General features: G+C 41.8%; 1 protein-coding gene across 3 annotated transcripts in view; it reads left to right on the top strand.

Moving 5' to 3' along the window:
* Positions 1 to 1,513: 1,513 nt before the first annotated feature.
* The window catches only part of Havcr2 (hepatitis A virus cellular receptor 2), a 29,602-nt gene continuing 11,731 nt past the window's right edge, over positions 1,514 to 19,384 (top strand). For 2 of the 3 annotated variants that reach the window (XR_013111323.1, XM_034507458.2), the window contains exons 1-4: positions 1,514 to 1,644; positions 2,903 to 3,241; positions 7,217 to 7,300; positions 17,628 to 17,668. Coding sequence is in view for 2 of the 3 variants with exons in the window: in XM_034507458.2 (XP_034363349.1) it covers positions 1,587 to 1,644; positions 2,903 to 3,241; positions 7,217 to 7,300; positions 17,628 to 17,668 (522 nt within the window). In the remaining variant the exon portion in view is untranslated. The remainder of the gene's footprint in view (positions 1,645 to 2,902; positions 3,242 to 7,216; positions 7,301 to 17,627; positions 17,669 to 19,384) is intronic. The other variant, XM_076936999.1, reaches the window with a different exon arrangement.

The raw sequence follows: 19,384 nt of genomic DNA, 5'->3' as shown, positions 1-19,384 counted from the left end.
CTTTAAACACATGGCTTGGGATCTGCCATTCTCCGAGTCTCTGTTGTCTGTAAAATAAGGAAGTGAAGTAGCATCTCCTGAGTAGCCCCCATTCCACAATTCTGTAGAAATTCACATGCTGAGCAAGTTAGATGTGTTAGCAGGGTTTCCCAACAGATGTTTAGACTAAACGCATTTAAGGCATCAAGATGAGTAGCAGGGAGCTCAGGAAGGGCTGACAAAGTGGAAACCCACCAGGTTTTCAGAAATTACGCAGCCTGGGAGCTGACTTCCCTTTGTGGGAAAGCTTTGGTTTTGAAGATGTCTAAGTAAATGTCACTTGTTAATGACTGAGAGAGCTGAAGTCTTGCGTAGTACTGTGGTTATAAATTACATGGCTGGAACTTAATACATTCTGACAGTTCATGCTCTAAGTTCCCCCTTCCTTCCAAGGAAACAGAGGGGATGCCTCATGTACATGAGATGGAAGGCAATGGAATACAGAAGTCTACTCAGCTCTGTCCGAGCTGTGGGCCAGCAGCTCTGCAGCAGGAAGTACGTATTTCCTAAGTAGAAGATTTTGAATGTTTGAAGGTCAAAGTCAGAATGACTGTGAAGCTCCACATACATTACTGACTCAGCTTCTTTGATACTGTTAACAGAGGATGGCTATGTAGCCCAGGTTGGCCTCATATTCAGTGATCCTCCTAACTCAGCCTCCTGAGTGCTGACATTACAAGGGTGCGCCCACCACCTGTAATGGTATCTTGATAATTTCCTTATCTCATAATACAATAAGCTTATAGATTGCATTCTAAAGTGTATTAGACCAAGGAATGACAACTGAGCTCTCAAGTTGTCCATAAATGTAAAAATAAGGACATAACAATGATCACTTTACTTATTTATTAGTTGGCTAGTTAGTTAATTTTTTTTTCTGGACAAGGTTTCTCTGTGTATCCCCTGCTGCTTTGGAATTTGCTCTGTAGACCAAGCCCGCCTCGAAGTCAGAGATCTGCCTGCCTCCGCCTCCCTGGTGCTTCGATTAAAGGCGTGCCCCACCATGCCGAGCTTCACTGCTTCGCTTTTAGCTCCTAGTTCAGTGCCTGGCTCAAAGCAAGTGCCTCAAGAACATTGGTCACAGGCCTGGTTAGTGGAGATTGACCTGACTACACCAGAACACATGAGGGACATGTTTATGGTTTTGTTCCCTGGCCACTGGCTGGGTTTGTACATGAATCATCCTGGGCTATTTTATCTGAGATATTAGAAGGCTCTGTCCTCTTGCCATGACTAATACTTTTCTCTGAAATACTGCTTCCTCTTTGTTGATTTCATGCAAAAAAAAACCTCAGTGTGCCTTGCAGGATGTGTTTAGTGTGACATTACACAGGACTGGAACATTCTCTGGTGTGACTAGATTAGAGTACTAACGTGGGACTCACTGGAGGTCAGACACGGGGGGGCGGGGGGCAGGCTAACCTCAGTGGGTGTGGTTAGCAGTCATGATTCTGGGTTCTCTGAAGTTAGAGGAAGTACCATTTTAGCTGAAGAGCTGAAGCTATCCCTACACAGAGCTGTCCTTTGATTTCTCCTGTCCAGTACCCATGTTTTCAGGTCTTACCTTCAACTGTGTCCTGCTGCTGCTGCAACTACTACTTGCAAGTAAGTACGAGCCCGGTCCTTTTCAGTTGGAGAAGGATTATTTCACAGAGGGCAAGGCAAAGATAAAAGAATGGTCATAGTGATGTTGTTTGTAATGGTAACCTAATTGTCCAATAATGCGGGGCCGGGTAAATCAATATGACCTAAGAATGGCACAAGCAGTGAGCCTAATTGAACAACCTCATATAGACTGCTGGTAATCACAGTGCTACAGAGAGATTCGAGGCGAACAATCATGTGTACAATCATTACCAGGGAACAGCAGCGTGAGGACACCTTTTTAGTGTTTGGGCTCTAGGAAGGGAAGCTATGAAATGCGAAGAGTTGGGAGAGGAATTATGCTTGCACATAACTTTCATGTGCTTTGACTGCATCGTCATAGATGTGTGTGTTATTGTAAAGGAATTTATTTTAAACCAATATAACATGAGGAATTTCAAATATGCAAGCTACTAGCTTTGTTTTATCAGGGGTTCCATTCATCTACTCAATCTACTCATGACAGAAAGAGATGGGGAGGGGGGAGAGAGAGAGAGAGAGAGAGAGAGAGAGAGAGAGAGAGAGAGAGAGACAGAGAGAGAGAGGGAGAGAGAGAGATATTACCCTATCTTTTATACAGACAACTAGTCCAGATTAAGTGCTATTTTCCTGGCCAACAATGACCATTTTTCTAAGTGTGAACTCCATTAGCTCTGTAGTCACATTAGCTCAAACTGTTTACAATCAGAGGGCTGTGATTCTGAAAAAAAAAAAAAAGGGGGGGGGGGATGTGTAGTATCAAGAACCCACAACACATGGAAACTGAGAGAAATGCGAGTTCTCATGTTCCATCTCAGTCCAATGGAGGCACATATCTTAGGGAATGAGCCTAGGTTACCCAGGCTGGCTCAAACTCACAAACAGTTCTTCTCCAAGTTCCTTACAGAAATTAGAGGCTTAAGTTGTCGTCCTGGTCTGGTAATTTCTTTTCTGAGAGATGGTTTCATCACTTGGGCTAGCCTGGAATTTGCTATATAGTTCAGTCTGGCCTCTAATTCAGGATTTTCCCATCTCCACCTGCTGAGCTCCAGGATGAGAGGCCTGTGCAATCTTAATAAATGTTTAAATGGGATTTTCTGCTGCCTCTCAAGTCAGAGAATCATTGGCACAGCCAGTCCTCCTCCCAACAGGGCAGCCATCATTTCCTCTTTTATTCTGTGATGCATTGTTTGCAGAAACTGACCCTCACTGTATTGTCCTCCTTTCTTTTTCTGTATAGGGTTTTTGGAAGATGCTTATATAGTTGAGGTAGGTAAGAATGCCTATCTGCACTGCAACTACACTCTACCTACTTCTGGGATTCTTGTGCCTATGTGCTGGGGCAAAGGATCCTGCCCTTGGTCACAGTGTGGCAATGAGTTGCTCAGAACTGATGGAAAACATGTGACATATAAGAAATTCAGCAGATACCAGCTAAGGGGGAACATCAACAAAGGAGATGTGTCTCTGACCATAGAGAATGTGACTCTAGCTGACCGTGGGACCTACTGCTGCAGGATACAATTCCCTGGTATTATGAATGATAAAAAACTAGATTTGGAATTAGTCATCGAAGCAGGTGAGTAGACCTTTCCATGTCATTGGTGCCCATCAGCATCTCCTGTGAGTCATGATATCATAGAGACAAAGGATCCTCACGTCTGACTTCCCTGGCTACAGACCTTGGGGTGGGAGGGGAAGACATGGGTTAATAGGCCTCACCTGTGAAGCCAGTGGTGTAGCTTGCACACGTTTCCAAATTCAAGGATTTGGTCTACAGAAGGGGAAGAAAGGCCTAGTCCAGAGGTTCAAGACCCCGAGTGATCATTAGCATCACATGGAAAGTTTCTGTTTTTAACTATCTTTGTTTTAATTTTTTATATGATATGTTTTGATGATACTTTTTACCTTCTTCCAACTTCTGATCAGATTTTCTCCACTTTCTTACCCACACAACTTTGTGTTCTTTCTGTCTCTCAAACACACACATCAAAACTCAAAATAAACAAGCATAATCAATAATATGAAAAGCATCTGACAAAACAAAGAGCACAAAAAAGGGGAGTATGTTTGTGTTGGCCAACTACTTCTGGACAAGGGGCCTGCTCTTGAATGTGGCTGGCATACCCGATGACACTCCATTGGAGAAGATAGGATTTTCTCTTTCCTAGATGGCTTCCATTGCAAATAGTTTCTTTGAGGAGTGGGAGCTCCTGTCCCCTTCCCCTTTTCAGTGCTGGGATTTTGTCTGGTTTGAGTCTGTGCAAGTCTTATGAGCGCTATCATTATCTCCATGAACTTATGTGTAGAACAGTCCAGTTTTCTTGGAGCTATCTACTACCTCTTGCTCTTAACAATCTTTCTGTAGAGAGACTCTCTTGTGTACTGTGTGGAAGCATCACCTGCCAAGTAAAAGCTGATGACCTATTAGCAAAAGGCAGGAAGTAATAGGTGGGAGTTCTGGTAGAGAGATTGGAACTCTGGAAGAGAGTCAGGGGCAAGAGATTTCACCCTGGAATCTGAGAAATTCAGATACATGAAACTGAGTGAGGAGAGGTAACCAACCATGTGGCAGACATAGACTAGAATAAATGGGTGATAAAAGTTATGAGCCAGTCGGAGAACATGCCAAAGCTATGGTCTAGGCATTTATTCATAAATAATTAAGTCTCAGAGTCATTATTCTGGGAACAAAGGGTCCAGGTAGAAAAGACTGTGGCCACGAATGGTGTCCCACATTAGGCACTAAATGTTATTTTTAATAAAGTCTTTTTTATTGGATATTTTATGTATTTACAGTACAGATATCATCCCCTTTCCCCATTTCCCCTCCCTAGAACCCCCTATCCAACCCCCCTCCTCCTTTATGCTTTTATACCATTTTGATTACATGCATGTATTAAGGTCAGTTCTGGGTTGAGGGTCTAGCAAATAGTCAAGGAAAAAGCAAGACAATAAACACAAATAGTCAAAGAAAAAGCAAGGCATTAAACCCAATTACGTGAACACTCCTGTGATCAGTGTTTTTTAAGGGCTTATCAGGATGACAAAGTATCTGAGTCTACTTCCCTGACCTAGCCCAAGGTCCTTTTGAAGCCCACCTTCTTGTTCTAGCCTAAAATTTAGATTCCTGTCTGAAATTACTTTTTTGTTCTAGCCTAATATTTAGGTTCCTGCCTGAGATTACTTCTTTGTTCTAGCCTAATGTCAGATTCCTGCCTGAAGCCCATTTCCTTGTCCTTGGCCTATGTCAGATTCTTGCCAAGCAGCCCCAAAGGCTCTCTGCCTCTCCCCCTTTTTTATTTCATTAACAAGATTGAGCCTGTTTTAGGTCATTCTGACAAGAAAGTATTCCTTACCTGTCATAGAATATGCATTATCCAAAGCAATGCACTTTTGTCTTAGGTTGGTAAGGCTCTATGCAGAATCTTACCCATCCTTGGCTTGTCAACCTGTTAATTTAATAATTCTGTCTGGGGGTCCATTTTCAGGTTCAAGCCATGTACTTGGCTGCCAACATGTTGATGTTGTTGAAGAAAAGCTTTAACACGATGGGCAGGAATAAAAGTATTCCCAGAACAAAAAGAGCTAGCATGATCAAGCTATATATGCCATTTTTGAAGCTTGACCAAAATAGAAATACTGACCTCAGGCCATGGGTAATTTTATCTGCAGTATCTACCACATCAATGCTCAGCAGAGCAACATTCTTGAAATTCATAAGCTTCCTATGTATCGTTAAAACATACAGAGAGGTATTAGAATTATACCAAATAAACTGCATGTATCATTAAACTTCTTCCTAATTATAATGACTACCACGGTAAATTGTAGAAATCTGGCATGTCAGTTATGAAGGTCTATCAATCAGCTTTTGTTTTAGTGCCCTGAGTATCACAGAGCCTTGATATTCTAAAAATAGCTTGCAAGTACTGGAAGAAAATGAGTCAGGCTTTAAGCAGAAGCAAGAGGGTAGTGGGCTTGATTATTGCTGGCATAACAGCTTTAATTACATTAATTACTAGCACCACTGCTTCTGCAATTGCTGTGACACAAGAAGTTAAGACAGCTACTTTTGTTAATCATTTAGCAAAAAATGTTACTAATGTGTTGAATATACCATAGGATTTAGATAGGCATGTGGAAGAATGGATTGATGCTTTTTATCCTATTCAAGTAACTGGAAGGAGGTTCAGAATTTAAGGATAAGGAGCCATCTTGAGTGTCATCCCTAATATCATTGGATTCATGTTAGATTAATAAAGTCTTAAATGTTCAATTTCACCAAATAAAGACTGGGGAGCCAGATGCTGGGGCAATAGCCTGCTAGCTGAGAAAGAACTCAGTTGACCTTCCTCCATAGTTGATGTCCCAAAAGATAAAGGAAGCTCTCCTCTCCACACTGTCTCAAAAACTCTTCAAATGGAATGTCTCTCCCTTTACTTCCTGTGCATCTTTCCATCCATCCTCCTGACTTCCTCTTACTTGCTATGGTTTTTCCTATGTTTACTTCCTATCAACTGGTTGCTTGCTGTGCCTTTTGTCCTGTTTTTGGCTTTATTTAATTCTGTTTATAATAAACAGAAAGCTTTCAGATTAAAGGTGTGTGCTAGGGCTGAGTCACACCACAACTAAAAACAGGCTTGTCCAGTAAACAACACAATCTCAGGGTTCACAGTGTGATCAAATATCCTGTGGCATCTTTCCATCTCCTCTTGGTGCTTGGGCCCTACCTAAAAAACAGAGACATATCTGGAGATAAATTCTGAATCCCCCCCCCCCCAAATCTATTTTAGGTAAGCCAGGAATATAAATCACTGGGTTGTATATGTGTGTTAATAAAATGTATATATGCATGTTCATGTGTTTTAAGATAGGTTAGGTTTTAACATAGGGTCAGGTATGTAGCTCAGCAAAAGTCTCTGGGTTCGATTCCTCATCACTACACAAATCAAAAAACTGAAGAGCACCTACTTTGTGGCCACGTGGAGCAGAGTTCAAACCAATTCTCTTTCTTAGTAATTTTCAAATAATGGAACACTATTTCAAATGTATGGCCTTTTCAGCTGTAAAATATAGTTATCTACCATATGAGCCACTGGAAGGATTCTATAAGCTGATACTTATACAGAGTTTTAGTATGACCTCTGGTGACTGTTACTTCCATCACTAATTAGGCTGTAGCAATGGCAAATGCATCTCACTGCTGTTACACATCTGAATATGTGCCACGCTCTCAGTGAATGTGCCCACGTAGATTTGGAGCTGAGGATATGTGTCTCTTCATTCATTCTCCTTCAGATGTTATCTACTGCCCTGTCAATATTCCCTGACATAAACTGTACTCTTGGAAAAGTCTTACTCTTGGGCAAGTGAGATGGCTCTGTGGGTAAAAGCACTTGCTACCCAGCCTGATTACCTGAGTTTTGTCTTTGCAGCTCACATAGGGGAAGGAGAGAACTGACTCCTGAAAGTTGTTCTCTGTCCCGCTCTCCAATAAGTAATGTTAAAAAAAAAAAATTCCCTAATCCATAATAATGTTTTCTGACTCAAGCCAAGGTTACCCCAGCTGAGACTGCTCATGGAGATTCTACTACAGCTTCTCCAAGAACCCTAACCACTTCAGGAAATGGCTCAGGTAAGGCATAAGCACAGAAGTATGTGTTTAGCTCGTATCTCAGTTCACAGAGCTTTGAATATGATAAATGGCTAAGAAAAGATCACTTCTTTTCTCAGCATTTGTAATATTGTTTGAGGTGAATGAAGTGGTGGACTACATCCTAGTCTCCTGGGTTAGGATTCTAAATCACAAACTAGCCAGGTGAGCTGAGGCACAGCCTTTCAGTTCTTTGGGCCTCTGCTTCCTCTTCTGCCCAAAGAGCAGGGCCCGGAGACCTCAGATTTCCTGTCTCAGGAAAATGCTCCACCCCTACCATGGAGAAATTATTAGATTTTGCTATGCAAAGGAAGAAAAATATTTACTATTGCCATCATTTAGAAAGTCATTTGGGACTAGAGAGATGGTTCAGCTATTAAAGGCCAAGGCTCACAACTAACAAAGGTTTTAACTTACTTTAAAATTTTATTACCTTCTCTCTCTCTCCCTCCCTCCCTCTTTTTTTCTCTCTCTCCCTCCATCTCTCTCTCTCTCTCTCTCTCTCTCTCTCTCTCTCTCTCTCTCTCTCTCTGTACTCATGTGTCATGGATGGCATGTGGCAGCCAGGAAAAAACTTGGAGACACCTGCTTTTTTCTTGTACTGTATAAGACAAGGGGGATCAGACTCAGGTCTTAAGCAAATACCATTATTCATGGAGCCATTTAGCTGGCCCTTACAGAAATTTTAATTTAAAAAAATCTCTAATAATAGATTGTTCTGTTTTAAATTAAGTTAAATATTAAGTTAATGAAGTCTAAAAGGAAAGGCTTACAACATTGTCTTCATTATTTTCTGATTTACTTTGAGCAGGCAGTGTTGCTTATATCTGGGGCTGATAGGTTGATTAGGTGCCTTTCAGGGCTCTTTTTAGCAGGATGCAAACCATCAGCTTCCTCAGATTCCAGCCGAATCAGGAGGAACTGCAATCCTCATAGGGCACAAGATTGCAAGCTGTCCCAGAAGAAAAGCAGGACAGGGAAGGCTGTCCTTGGGCACATTGATCAGGGAGGTTAATCTAATCTTACTCCTGGGTAGAGTTCTGCATTATTCATTTTCCATAATGGGAGAGAAAGATAGTTTAAGTTCCATCTCATCAGAGCACACATCTCACAAGCGACAACTTGGGAGATTTCAGTAAGAAAATGAGGCCAGTGTGTGGTCACAGCGCATTCTCACTGTGCATCAGTGTCTGTCACTAATACTGTCACTAAGGCCAGAGGCAGGGTGAGAAAATGGTTCAGTGCTGCAGCGAGAGTAAGCAGGGTCCTAAATCTCCTCCTGTGAATTCTAAACTCAGTAACATTGCTCCAGCTCCAGTTTAGGCTTCTCCTCGCTGCAATGAGGCTTCCAGAGCCTTCCTCAGAGGGTTGTTGTGAAGATTGAACAGGGTAAGACGTGTGAAGCCTGTAGCGAAGCAGCAGAGCCACAGAGGGAACTCAGCTATTGATCGGCATTTTTTTTTTTTTAATCGAAGTTATTAACTTTACCTTCGTTGGTCAGTTGCTCTGTAGGGAAAGGTAGTCTCTATTAAGTCATTAGCAAGGAAATTAAATGCAGTGGAAACCTACGAAGACCCACATGGTCTGGATTAATGGAATTCTGCCAGACTTTCACTGTGTGTTGTTGTGTTATTTACAAGAAGGGATCGACATGACCTAGAAGGGACCTCAGGGCTCACTGAGCCCATTGTCCATCAGTATTGACTGACATCTGTGTATGCTCGCAGGAGCAGGGATGCAGTTATGGGAACACCCTTCTCACAAGGCAGAGCATCTCCTTGTACTCATCTATGCCATGAACATGAACAGGTGTTTCCTCCCCGCTGTTTTTTTTTTTTTTTTTTCCTTGCTATTTCCACCTAGGGCAGCAAAAAACAGGTTCTTCTCCTACATCGGGCACATTACCTAGCTAGAATCTCCAAGGTTTTCAAGAGCCAGATAGGAAATAGTTAAACAAACAAACAACAATAAAAAATAATGTTCTAAAAATAAGACAATAAATGGAAAATTGAAATTCATTGACATTTAAAGGCTTGGTTTTTGTTTTTTCAAGACAGGGTTTCTCTGTGTAGTCCTGGCTGTCCTGGAACTCACTCTGTAGACCAGGCTGGCCTGGAACTCAGAAATCCGCCTGCCTTTGCCTCCCAAGTGCTGGGATTAAAGGCGTGTGCCACCACTGCCAGGTTTAAAGGCTGGTCTGTGGGAAAAAATCCTCTGGGTAGTCTGTCGGCGGGGACAAAGTTGTGAAAGCCGGTGGCAGGGACCCGGGCAGGCTTCCCACACCGCCTGTGAGGGTCCCACATTCACACAGCCGTTGTGGGCAGGCTGGCGGCTGCTTCGGGAAGGTTCAAGATTCCAAAGGCTGGGAACCTGGTGGCAGGCCCGGGAGACACGTGGAGTCCAGGAGTTTTCCAAAGCTTTTATTGCTCATGGCATGGTGAATGGGTGTAGAAGTTCACGCTCCTCCCCCTCCCCCAAAGCCAGGGGAGCCTGGCTTTTATAGGGGGAATGGAGAGGGTAGGGAATAACTTAATTAGCTATGCCCCCCCTTTAGATAACTCATTAATATTTTAATCTCTGGAGGTGGAGACCTGTTAATCATGCCCTCCACCTGTGCCCTATGTGACTGAAAGGTGCAGGTTGAATGGAGATTAGACCTGGAGTCAGGAGCCTGGGGGCGTGGCTGAACACCCACAACCCAAGAACCAGGATACCCTTCCATGGCCCGACACTGGTCTACAGATGTTATACTCTGCCAGTGATTGATAAGTCATTTGAATAGTTATGTACACTTTCTGCTTACTGTGAAAGTGAGTGTGTTTACTATTTGAATAGTAGGAGGATGGACCCTTTGAAAGTGAGAATGGAATTTCCTAAACTCACATGAAACAGAACAAGTGTGTTCTTCTCTCATTGAAGCAGCCAAGACTGGATCCCAAGGGAGTCTTCAGCTCTGGAGAAGGCCTGCTCTGAGCCCCACCTTTCTAATCCATAGTCTCTGTCATGGGCATGGTTCTCTAGCATTCTTTTTCTGGATTGTAGTGTTCGTGCAGCAGGTATAGCTCCTTGCCATCAAGGTTGAGTTGTATCTCAGGTCCCCAAATGATGGAGAACTACCATATAATTGTCCTCTGACCTCCGTAGGAACACCAATGCATCCCCATGGGTGCACACACACATGTGCGTGCACACACACACACACCATACATTGAACTAAAATAAAACACTGTTTCTTCTTCCAAAAATGGCAAAATAGTGGTACATATACATAATATTAAGATTAGGGCCAGGTATGATGTCACACACCTTTAATCCCAGCACTCAGGAGGCAGAGGAAGGCACATCTCTGTGAGTTCAATGACAGCTTGATCTACATACCAAGTTCCAGGACATCTGGGGCTACATAGAGAGACCCTGTCTCAACAAAACCAAATCAAACCAAATAATAAAAAGATTAATAGTGCTAAGAACCATGCCTGGTACTTAAGTGCCAGCAGACAGTAACCATCGCGTCTGCATTCATGGCCATTTCATTTCTCCTTCCTACTGTTTACGCTTTAGTGCAGTCTTGGGTTCACTGGGAAAAACAGAAATAAAAAAATAATGTTACAGACATCTCTTCTTCATGTTTGTAGCAAAATGAAATGGAGGCGGGGAGTAAAGAAGTCAGGGCTGGAGGTTTAGTTTAATTGGCAGAGTCTTTGTCTAGCATACATGCAAGCCCTGAGTTTGATCCCCAACACCACATAAATCAAGCGTGGTGGGACAGGCAGGCCTGTAATCCCAGCATTCAGGAGGATCAGGAGTTCAAGGTCATCCTGGTCTAGGGAGGGTCTGAGTGCAACCTGGGGTATAGGAGACACTGTCTCAAAAAGGAAGAGAGAGACTGAGATGGAGAACAATTCAATCTCATCACTGAGACCAAGAATTCTAAAGATGGGAGAGCAGAAGTGGGATTTCCGTTATGAATACTGCATGTGGTGAAAGATTTCTGTTTACTTTGAAGTTCCACCTCCTGCTTTAAATGACTTTCAGGCAATGAGAACAAAGCTGGAGCATGTTTTGTTTGTTTCTTCATAAATAATTTTTTTTTTTTTTTTGGTTTTTCGAGACAGGGTTTCTCTGTGTAGCCCTGGCTGTCCTGGAACTCACTCTGTAGACCAGGCTGGCCTCGAACTCAGAAATCCACCTGCCTCTGCCTCCCAAGTGCTGGGATTAAAGGCGTGTGCCACCACCGCCCGGCTGTTTCTTCATAAATGATTTTAAGCCAAGGCAGTCTTTATTACTGTTTAAACTACAGTCTATTAAACTCAGATTTCCTGGAAGCCTTTATGGCCCTTGAAGAGTTTAGATTTTGAAGGTCCAGAAAGGTGACTGTGACTTTTCACAATCTCTGACTCTGGCAGCAAAATGAATGAGTTTCTTTTGTTTTCCTGGCAGCTGACAGCTATTTGTTTTCCCGATGTCCTGTCAGCAGGTTCTCCCCCTGCTCCTGTGTTGCTTGTGGCTCTGTCCCTTCTACCTGGTGTGAATCAGCACAGTCGCTGACTAGATGAGCAGATGAAGAAACAAATGAGTTCAAAGGAGAGATGGCGGCTGGCAGATGCCATTGCTGGTGAAGCTGTTGAGGGTGTTAAAGTTAAGAATGTGGCTTTAAAGCCATCTGAGCCCAAGTGGGAAGCTGTTCTCACTCATGAAGCACGGTGTAACCCTCACCTTTAGGATTTTCCCTTGTCCAAAATGACTAAGCCTCTACCCTTTAGAACAGTTGTTGTTTTACTTTTTTTTTTTTTTAATTTTAAGATTTGATCGGTGTATATTCATTATCTGTAGAACAGGTATTCTAAAGATATTTTTGCTCAAGGATGTCATCTATTCTGACAATATCCATCCTTCATTCTCTCCATCTTCTTTCCACCCTTGTTAGCCTGCTTCCCCATCCCCCCATACACTTTGTTTTCATTCCATATGTATAAATTATTTTTGTCCTGAGTGAGAAATTAAGATCTACATTTGACATGTCACACACAGAAATTCAGTTTTCCCAGTACCTTTCATTGAGGAAGCTGTCCCCCCACCCCCACTTCCACCTCATTGCATGTATTGGCCATGCTTGTCCAAAAAAAAAAAAAAAGTAGGTGTCTGCAGCTGTGTGGCTTTGTTTCTCAGTCCTCCACCCCATTCAGCTGAGCTACCTGTCTGTGTTTGATGCTGCTTGTCACCGGGTCCTGCATACGACTGGAGATTAGGACTGCTATGCTATCAAAGGTCTTCGAGTTTGGGATTAGTCCCATTGAGAAGAATGGTCCTTGGGATTGGGGTGGGGATTACATGGAACCTGTACACTGTTTTTGGTAAGAGGGATATTTTCATATTACTTCTGCTGATCCATGAGAAATCTTTTTGCATTATGGTGTTTTCTTCTATTTGAAACGCTAATTATAGATAATTGTAGAGCATTTTTTTAAAACTTTCTTGGTAAGGTTTACTCCTAGGTATTTTATCTTATTTTTTTAAAGCAATATTTGTTTATTTTTATTTATGTGTGTGAGTGCTTTGCAGGCATATCTGTGTATATTGCTTGTGTGTCTGGTGCCAAGAGAGACTAGAAGAGGACTCTAGATCCTTTTGGACTAGAGTTATAAAAGATTGTGAACCACCATGTGGGTGCTAGGAATGAGACCCAGGTCTTCTGTAAGAGCGCAAGTGCCTCTGACCAATGAGCCATCTCTCTAGTCCCTAAATTATTTTGTTTTTGTAAGACGAGGTCTTAGTATGTAGCTCTGGTTGTCCTGGAACTCTCACAGTATAAATCAGGGTAGCCTCAAGCTCACAGAGATCTGCCTACCTTTTTGCCTTCCAAATGCTGGGCTTAAAGGTGTGTGCCACCACACCAACAGTAATTTTGGTTTTGTTGTTGTTGTTGCGGCTATTGTAAATGGATTGCTTTCTTGATTTCTTTCTCATTGTGTCATTGTGTTTGTTATTGGCATATAAGAAAGCTATGAGTTTTGCCTATTGATTTTTTTTTATCTAAGTATCAACTCTTAAGGGCTTCCAGATTCAGTCTTTAGTGTGTTCTACATACACGATTGTGTCATGTGCAAATAGACATGCTTTGGCTCTGTTTTCTGTTTGTATTCCATTTATTTCTTTCTCTTTTCTAATTGTGCTAGCTAAGAGTTCAAAAATTATGTTGAATAAGAATGGAAAAAGTAGACACCCCTGTCTAGTTCCTGACTTTAGTGAAAAGGTTTTTTTTTTTTTTTTTTTTTTTTTTTTTTTAATTTTCTCCATTTAGTATAACATTGGTTGTAGGGTTGTTGTATATAAACTTTATATTGAAACGTGTTCCTTCTTAATAAGTTTTTTTTTTTTTTTTTTTTGAAACAGAGTCACATGTAACCCATACTACTTTCAAATTTGCTCTGTAAGTCAATGATGGTCTTGAACTCCTTCCTGATCCTCCCGTTACCTGAGTTCTGGGATCATAGGCATAGGTTTCGTGCTTAATCTGCGCAGTACTAGTGATCAAACACAGGGCTTCTGTGTATGCTAGGCAGGTACTCTTTTCAGTTGAGCAGTTTCTTCCACAGCCCCTATGTTGAAATATGTTCCTTCAAGTTTCTTCTCAATTTTTTGATCATAAAGGTATGTTAAACTTTGTCACAGGTCCTTTCTGAGTCTACTGAAATGATCAGCTGATTTTGTCCTTGGTTCTATGTCCTGCCATGCCCTTGCACAGCTCCAGGGACTTGACTTCACCAAAATAGTGAGGAAATGAAGAACAGACAAACACACAGACACACAGAAAAGCTGGGATTGGGTGGCCTGGGCTCTTGGATGGTATAGCCTCAGCACCTGGGAAGCTCAGCATATTTATTATGCAGAGTTGAGCAGGGAGGTAGGGTTATTGCATATGGCTTCACAAGGAGACAGGTTTAGCTTATCTCAGTATTAGCAAGCTCTGGAAGGGAGCAGCTGCCTGGCTATGTGAACATCAGGTAGGGAGAAAGCTACGGCGGACATTTTCTGAACATTGTCAGCATTTATACTTGAATGCCCGAGAAAGGTTTTGTCATTCTTAAGCCTCACCCAGGTAAGACTTTGCCACTCCCATGGAGCCATTGACATGGCCAGACCCATGTTAACAGCACACATTCACTCACTCGGGTCTTCTACCAACTTTAACCAAAAGCCCAGAGAAGCTATCTAATCTATTTATGTGATTGATTACAATTATTAATTCACATATGGTGAACCAGCCCTGCTTCTGTCAATGAAGTCATTTTTATCACAATACAAGCTCTTTTTTATTATTGACTTTGGTTTGTAAGCCGTTTGTTTGCTGTTATTGTTGTTTTTGATGCAGGGTTTTTCTGTATTGCTCTGGCTGGTTGTCCTGGGAGGTTCTCAGCTATTTTATTGATAACTATTTTTGCACTAATTTTCATTGGGAAGATTGGCCTTTTGTTATTGTTATGTCTTTAGCTAGTTTGGATATCAGGGAAATCAACATTGGCTCTATACAATGAAATTGACAGCATTTCTTCCATTTATAGTACATGCAATAACCTGAGGAACATGGTATTAGTTATTTTTAAAAAAATATTTGGTAAGGATTGCAAGCTGTTCAACAACTCTGAAAATCAATCTGGCGGTTCCTCAGAAAATTGGTCATAGCATTACCTGAGGGCCCAGGTGTACCACTCCTGGGCATATACCCAGAAGATGCTCCAACATATAACAAGGGCATATGCTCCACTATGTTCATAGCAGCCTTATTTATAATAGCCAGAAGCTGGAAAGAACCCAGATGTCCTTCAACAAAGGAATGGATAAAAAATTTGGTACATTTACACAATGGAGTACTATTCAGCTATTAAAAATAATGAATTCAGGAAATTCTTAGGTAAATGGATGGAGCTAGAAAACATCATCCTGAGTGAGTTAACTCAATCACAAAAGAACACACATGGTATTCACTCACTGATATTTGGATATTAGCCCCAAAGCTCACAATACCCAAGATACAACTCACAGACCACATAAAGCTCATGAAACAGGAAGACCAAAGTGTGGGTGCTTCAGTCCTTCTTAGGAGTAACAAAATACTCATGGAAGCAAATATGAAGACAAAGTGTGGGACAGAAACTGAAGGAGGGGCCGTCTGGAGACTGCTCCACCTGGGTATTCATCCCATGTGCAGTCACCAAAGGCAGACCCTGATGTGGACTCCAGGAAGTACAGCTGACAGGAGCCTGATACGGCTGTCTCCTTAGAGGTCTGCCAGAGCCTGACATATACAGAGGTAGATGGTTACAGCTAACCATTGAACTGATCATGGAGTTCCCAATGGAGGAGTTAGAGAGAAGAATAAAGGAGCTGAAAGGGTTTGCGGGCCCCATAGGGAGAGCAACAATACCAACTAACCAGAGCTTCCAGGGTCTAAACCACTAGCCTGGGAGCACATAGGGAGGGACCCATGGCTCAAGTTGTATATGTATGGGAGGATGGCCTTGTTAGGCATAGGTGGGAGAGGAGATCCTTGGTCTAGTGAAGGCTGGATGCCCCAGTGTGGGGGAATTCGATGATGGGGAGGTGGGAGTGGGTGGGTAAGTGGGGGCACATCCTCATAGAAGCAAAAGGAAGGGGGATGGGATAGAGGGTTTCTAGGTGGGGGGGGGAATGGGGAAAGGTGATAACATCTGAAATGTAAATAAAATATCCAATAAAAAATGAAAAAAAAAGTCTGGTAGAATTTATCAATGAACACATCAGTTTAGTTGGAAGACTTTTTAAAAATTATGGCTTCAATTTTATTGTTTGTTATAAATCTCCTTAAGTGGTTTATATTCTTTTGGTTTAACTTTGGTAGGTCACATGTATTTAGAAACCAGTCCATTCTTTTAGATCTTCATTTTAGTGGAATATATGCCTTTTAAGTATGTTATAATGACTTTCTGAATGCTATTTTTAGCTGTTGTAATGTCTCGCCTTTCACCTCTAACTTCGTGTACTTGAGTCTTTTCTCTCTCTTTTGGTTCATTTGTCTGAGAGTTTACTGACTTGGTGTATCTTCCTATGGATTCTTTGTACTGGTCATTCTGTTGCTATTTTGTTCCTTTCTGCTCTAATGTCTATTGCTTCCATATGTTGTTTGGGGTTTGATTGTTCTGATTTTTCTATTACCTTGAGGCACATCATTAAGTTATTACTTATGCTTTCTTTGAATTTTTAAATGTGGGCCTTTACATACCTAGAAGTTTCCCTCTTATAACTGCATTTGTAATATTCTGCAGGTTATGATATACTATATTTTCATTCAATTTGAGGAAGTTGTTAATTTCCCTCCCAATTTCTTTGATGACCCATTTATCACAAATTCATCTCTCAGTCATTCATTTTCCCTGAGCTTTTGTTTTTAGGATCGTCCTTCTTAACAGTAAATGAGAAGGTGCATTAAAAGTGCCTGGCAAAATGCCTGCTTTCTGGTGAACTGTGGCTGTGGTTTCCATTTGGAAACAACTAAGTACCTTGCCACTGAGTCAATGTTAAACTTTTTCATGAGTTTTGTGTCTTTGAAAGTGTACTCAGAATACGACTGAACATTATCAATGTTACTAGATTGCTGTAGCACTGATTATGTCCTCTGGACAAATGCAGTATAAGCCTTGCAGTGAACGAAGAAACAAAGAAAAGGGAGACACGACAGTTCCTATATTTGGTGAAGGAAAAGGCTTATTGTAGATATAGAAGAGAACGTAGCCAGAGGCAGAGACACGTTGAGAGAGTCCAGAGTGAACATGATCCTGAGCTGGGCCATGTGTAAAGTAAAAGGGGGAAAAAAAAATGACTGGTGTAGCCCAGATGGCTGGATTACATAGGCAAGAACCTCTGGGGGAAGGGCAGCCCAGATCCTGGGATGGAGAGTTTGGTGTAGGAGCAGGGTATTCTAACCATATCCTGTAGCAGGTAGGGACTGAGGATGCTGAGGTAGGGCCAGGTCTGTTTTGATATGTTAAATAGGCACTTTAGCCTTTTGTCCTGGGTTTAAGACCTAACAGGTAATGGGGTTTATTATCTATATGAAAGGACTCACCTGTCACCTTGAGATTGGTTTGTATGCATTCAGAATCTTTTGTGGGTCTTCTAATTATCGTGGAGCATGCGGAGAAGAATTAGTAGTAAAAAGGGTCACTGGTGTGTTGAATTCTTTTTTTTTTTTTTTTCCTCTCTTTAATTTGGAGTTAAAAACCATTGTTAACTATTGTCTACTTCCTCCCCTTTGTATGTGTGCTCCTGGCAGAAACACAGCCCCTGGTGACCCTCCATGATAACAATGGAATAGTAAGTAACTTTTGTGTGTATGCTTGCTGTGCACTTGGGTAGGCTTCCTGGAAAGCTTTTTCCCTCCTTGGCTTCACACTCTGTGGCTTTTGTGTGTTGACAATGACAGGTCTGACCATATAGGCCTGTTACTGATAGAGAAGCATAAGACGGTGGGGTGCCTGGCACATGCGGTGTGTGGAAAAGCCCCAAGAAGAAATGAGCAATCCTCTCTCTTTGCAAATGTCACGACTACGCATTACTGTGGAAGATTCCTTTACATTCTCTTCAGGTTTTCCACTTGGATTTTGTCGTGGTTTGGAGGCAAGCTGTCATATAGCCCAGGCTGGCCTTAAACTTTCTATGTGGCTAAGGATGATCTCTTAATCTTCCTGCCTCCACCTCCACGGTGCTGGGATGTCCAACTTGTATTTTGAATTTTTTTTAAGTCATTTTTTCTGTAACAAGACACCATTCAGGGATACTCAGAGCCATGGACTTATGTACTAAACTATTATATACTGAGCTAGAAAGAAAAAAAAAAAAACATTAAAAAGCCAGCTAGCAGTAACAACTTGAAAATTCTTGACTTGATAGTGAAATTTCTCAGAGGCTAGAGACACTTGCCACGCGGCCTGACTGACTGCAAGTGTGACTCTTGGAACTCATGATAGGAGAGACCTGACCCCTGGCAGTTGTCCTGTGACCGCCATTCCTGTGTCCTGTACCATGCCCTGGATGCACACATACATATGCACGTGCATAAATATACCAATAATGAATAGATGATAATAATAAAAACAACTCTTAGGTCCAGGTCTTGAAGCCTGCATTCAATTAATTCGATCTCTTATGTGTGTTCACACTCAGTGCCTGGCATTTTGAGCTTGTCTCTCCCCTCTTTGGGATAGTGACCACATCCAAGAACTCCTGTTGCCCACAAGTGCTTAGAACATGGTGCTTTGTGCACAGGACCCCTACTTTTATAGAAATAATGTGTATTGATTAAATGGAGGACTTAACTTCCAAGATTTATTGCTTTTATTGTTTAGTGTTGTTGTATTGCTTTTAAATGTAGTTTTTATTCTTAGATTATTTTGCACATGCATTTAGTATATTTTAATAATATTCACCTCAGCCCCCTTCCAGCTCCTCTACCCTCTCATGTCTCCTCCAAGTACATGTCTTCTTTTTGTTGCTGCCGTTTATAACCTACTGATTCTAATTAGTGCTTCCCATATATGCATGGGTACGGTTTGGTGTTTCGAAGTGGGGTTTTGATATGTAGTTCGTGGCCTCGAATTTACTGCTTTCTTGCCTTAGCCTGCTGAGTGCTGGGATTACAGACGTTCATCACCATGACTGGTTGGCTTATTTGTTTTAAAAAGTGTCTCTACTAACATTGTCTTTGAAGGTGAAAAGTGGACTTAAATTTTAGTAATAGAAGGATGTTGTATGTGACCTTCCGGCATCAGAAACGAGAGAAACAGTAATAGTATTAACCATTGACTGAGCATTTATTGAGAAGCAGGCTCTTTGCTAAATTTTTTTAAGAACCCCACAGGGTTACTAAACCCTTGGAGATATGAATTTGAAACCCAGGACTGTGTAGTTGCAAAGTCTTGGCGCTTGCAACACTGCTTTTTTTGGTGTGTGGATGGAGGTTTCCTTGAAAAACATCAATTATAGACCATTCTGAAACTCCCTCTCTCTGAACACAATTTTGAACCAGTTGGG

Source organism: Arvicanthis niloticus, chromosome 6 (assembly GCF_011762505.2).
Source record: "Arvicanthis niloticus isolate mArvNil1 chromosome 6, mArvNil1.pat.X, whole genome shotgun sequence".
Taxonomy (NCBI): Eukaryota; Metazoa; Chordata; class Mammalia; order Rodentia; family Muridae; genus Arvicanthis; species Arvicanthis niloticus.
This window is presented reverse-complemented; position numbering and strand designations above follow the sequence as displayed.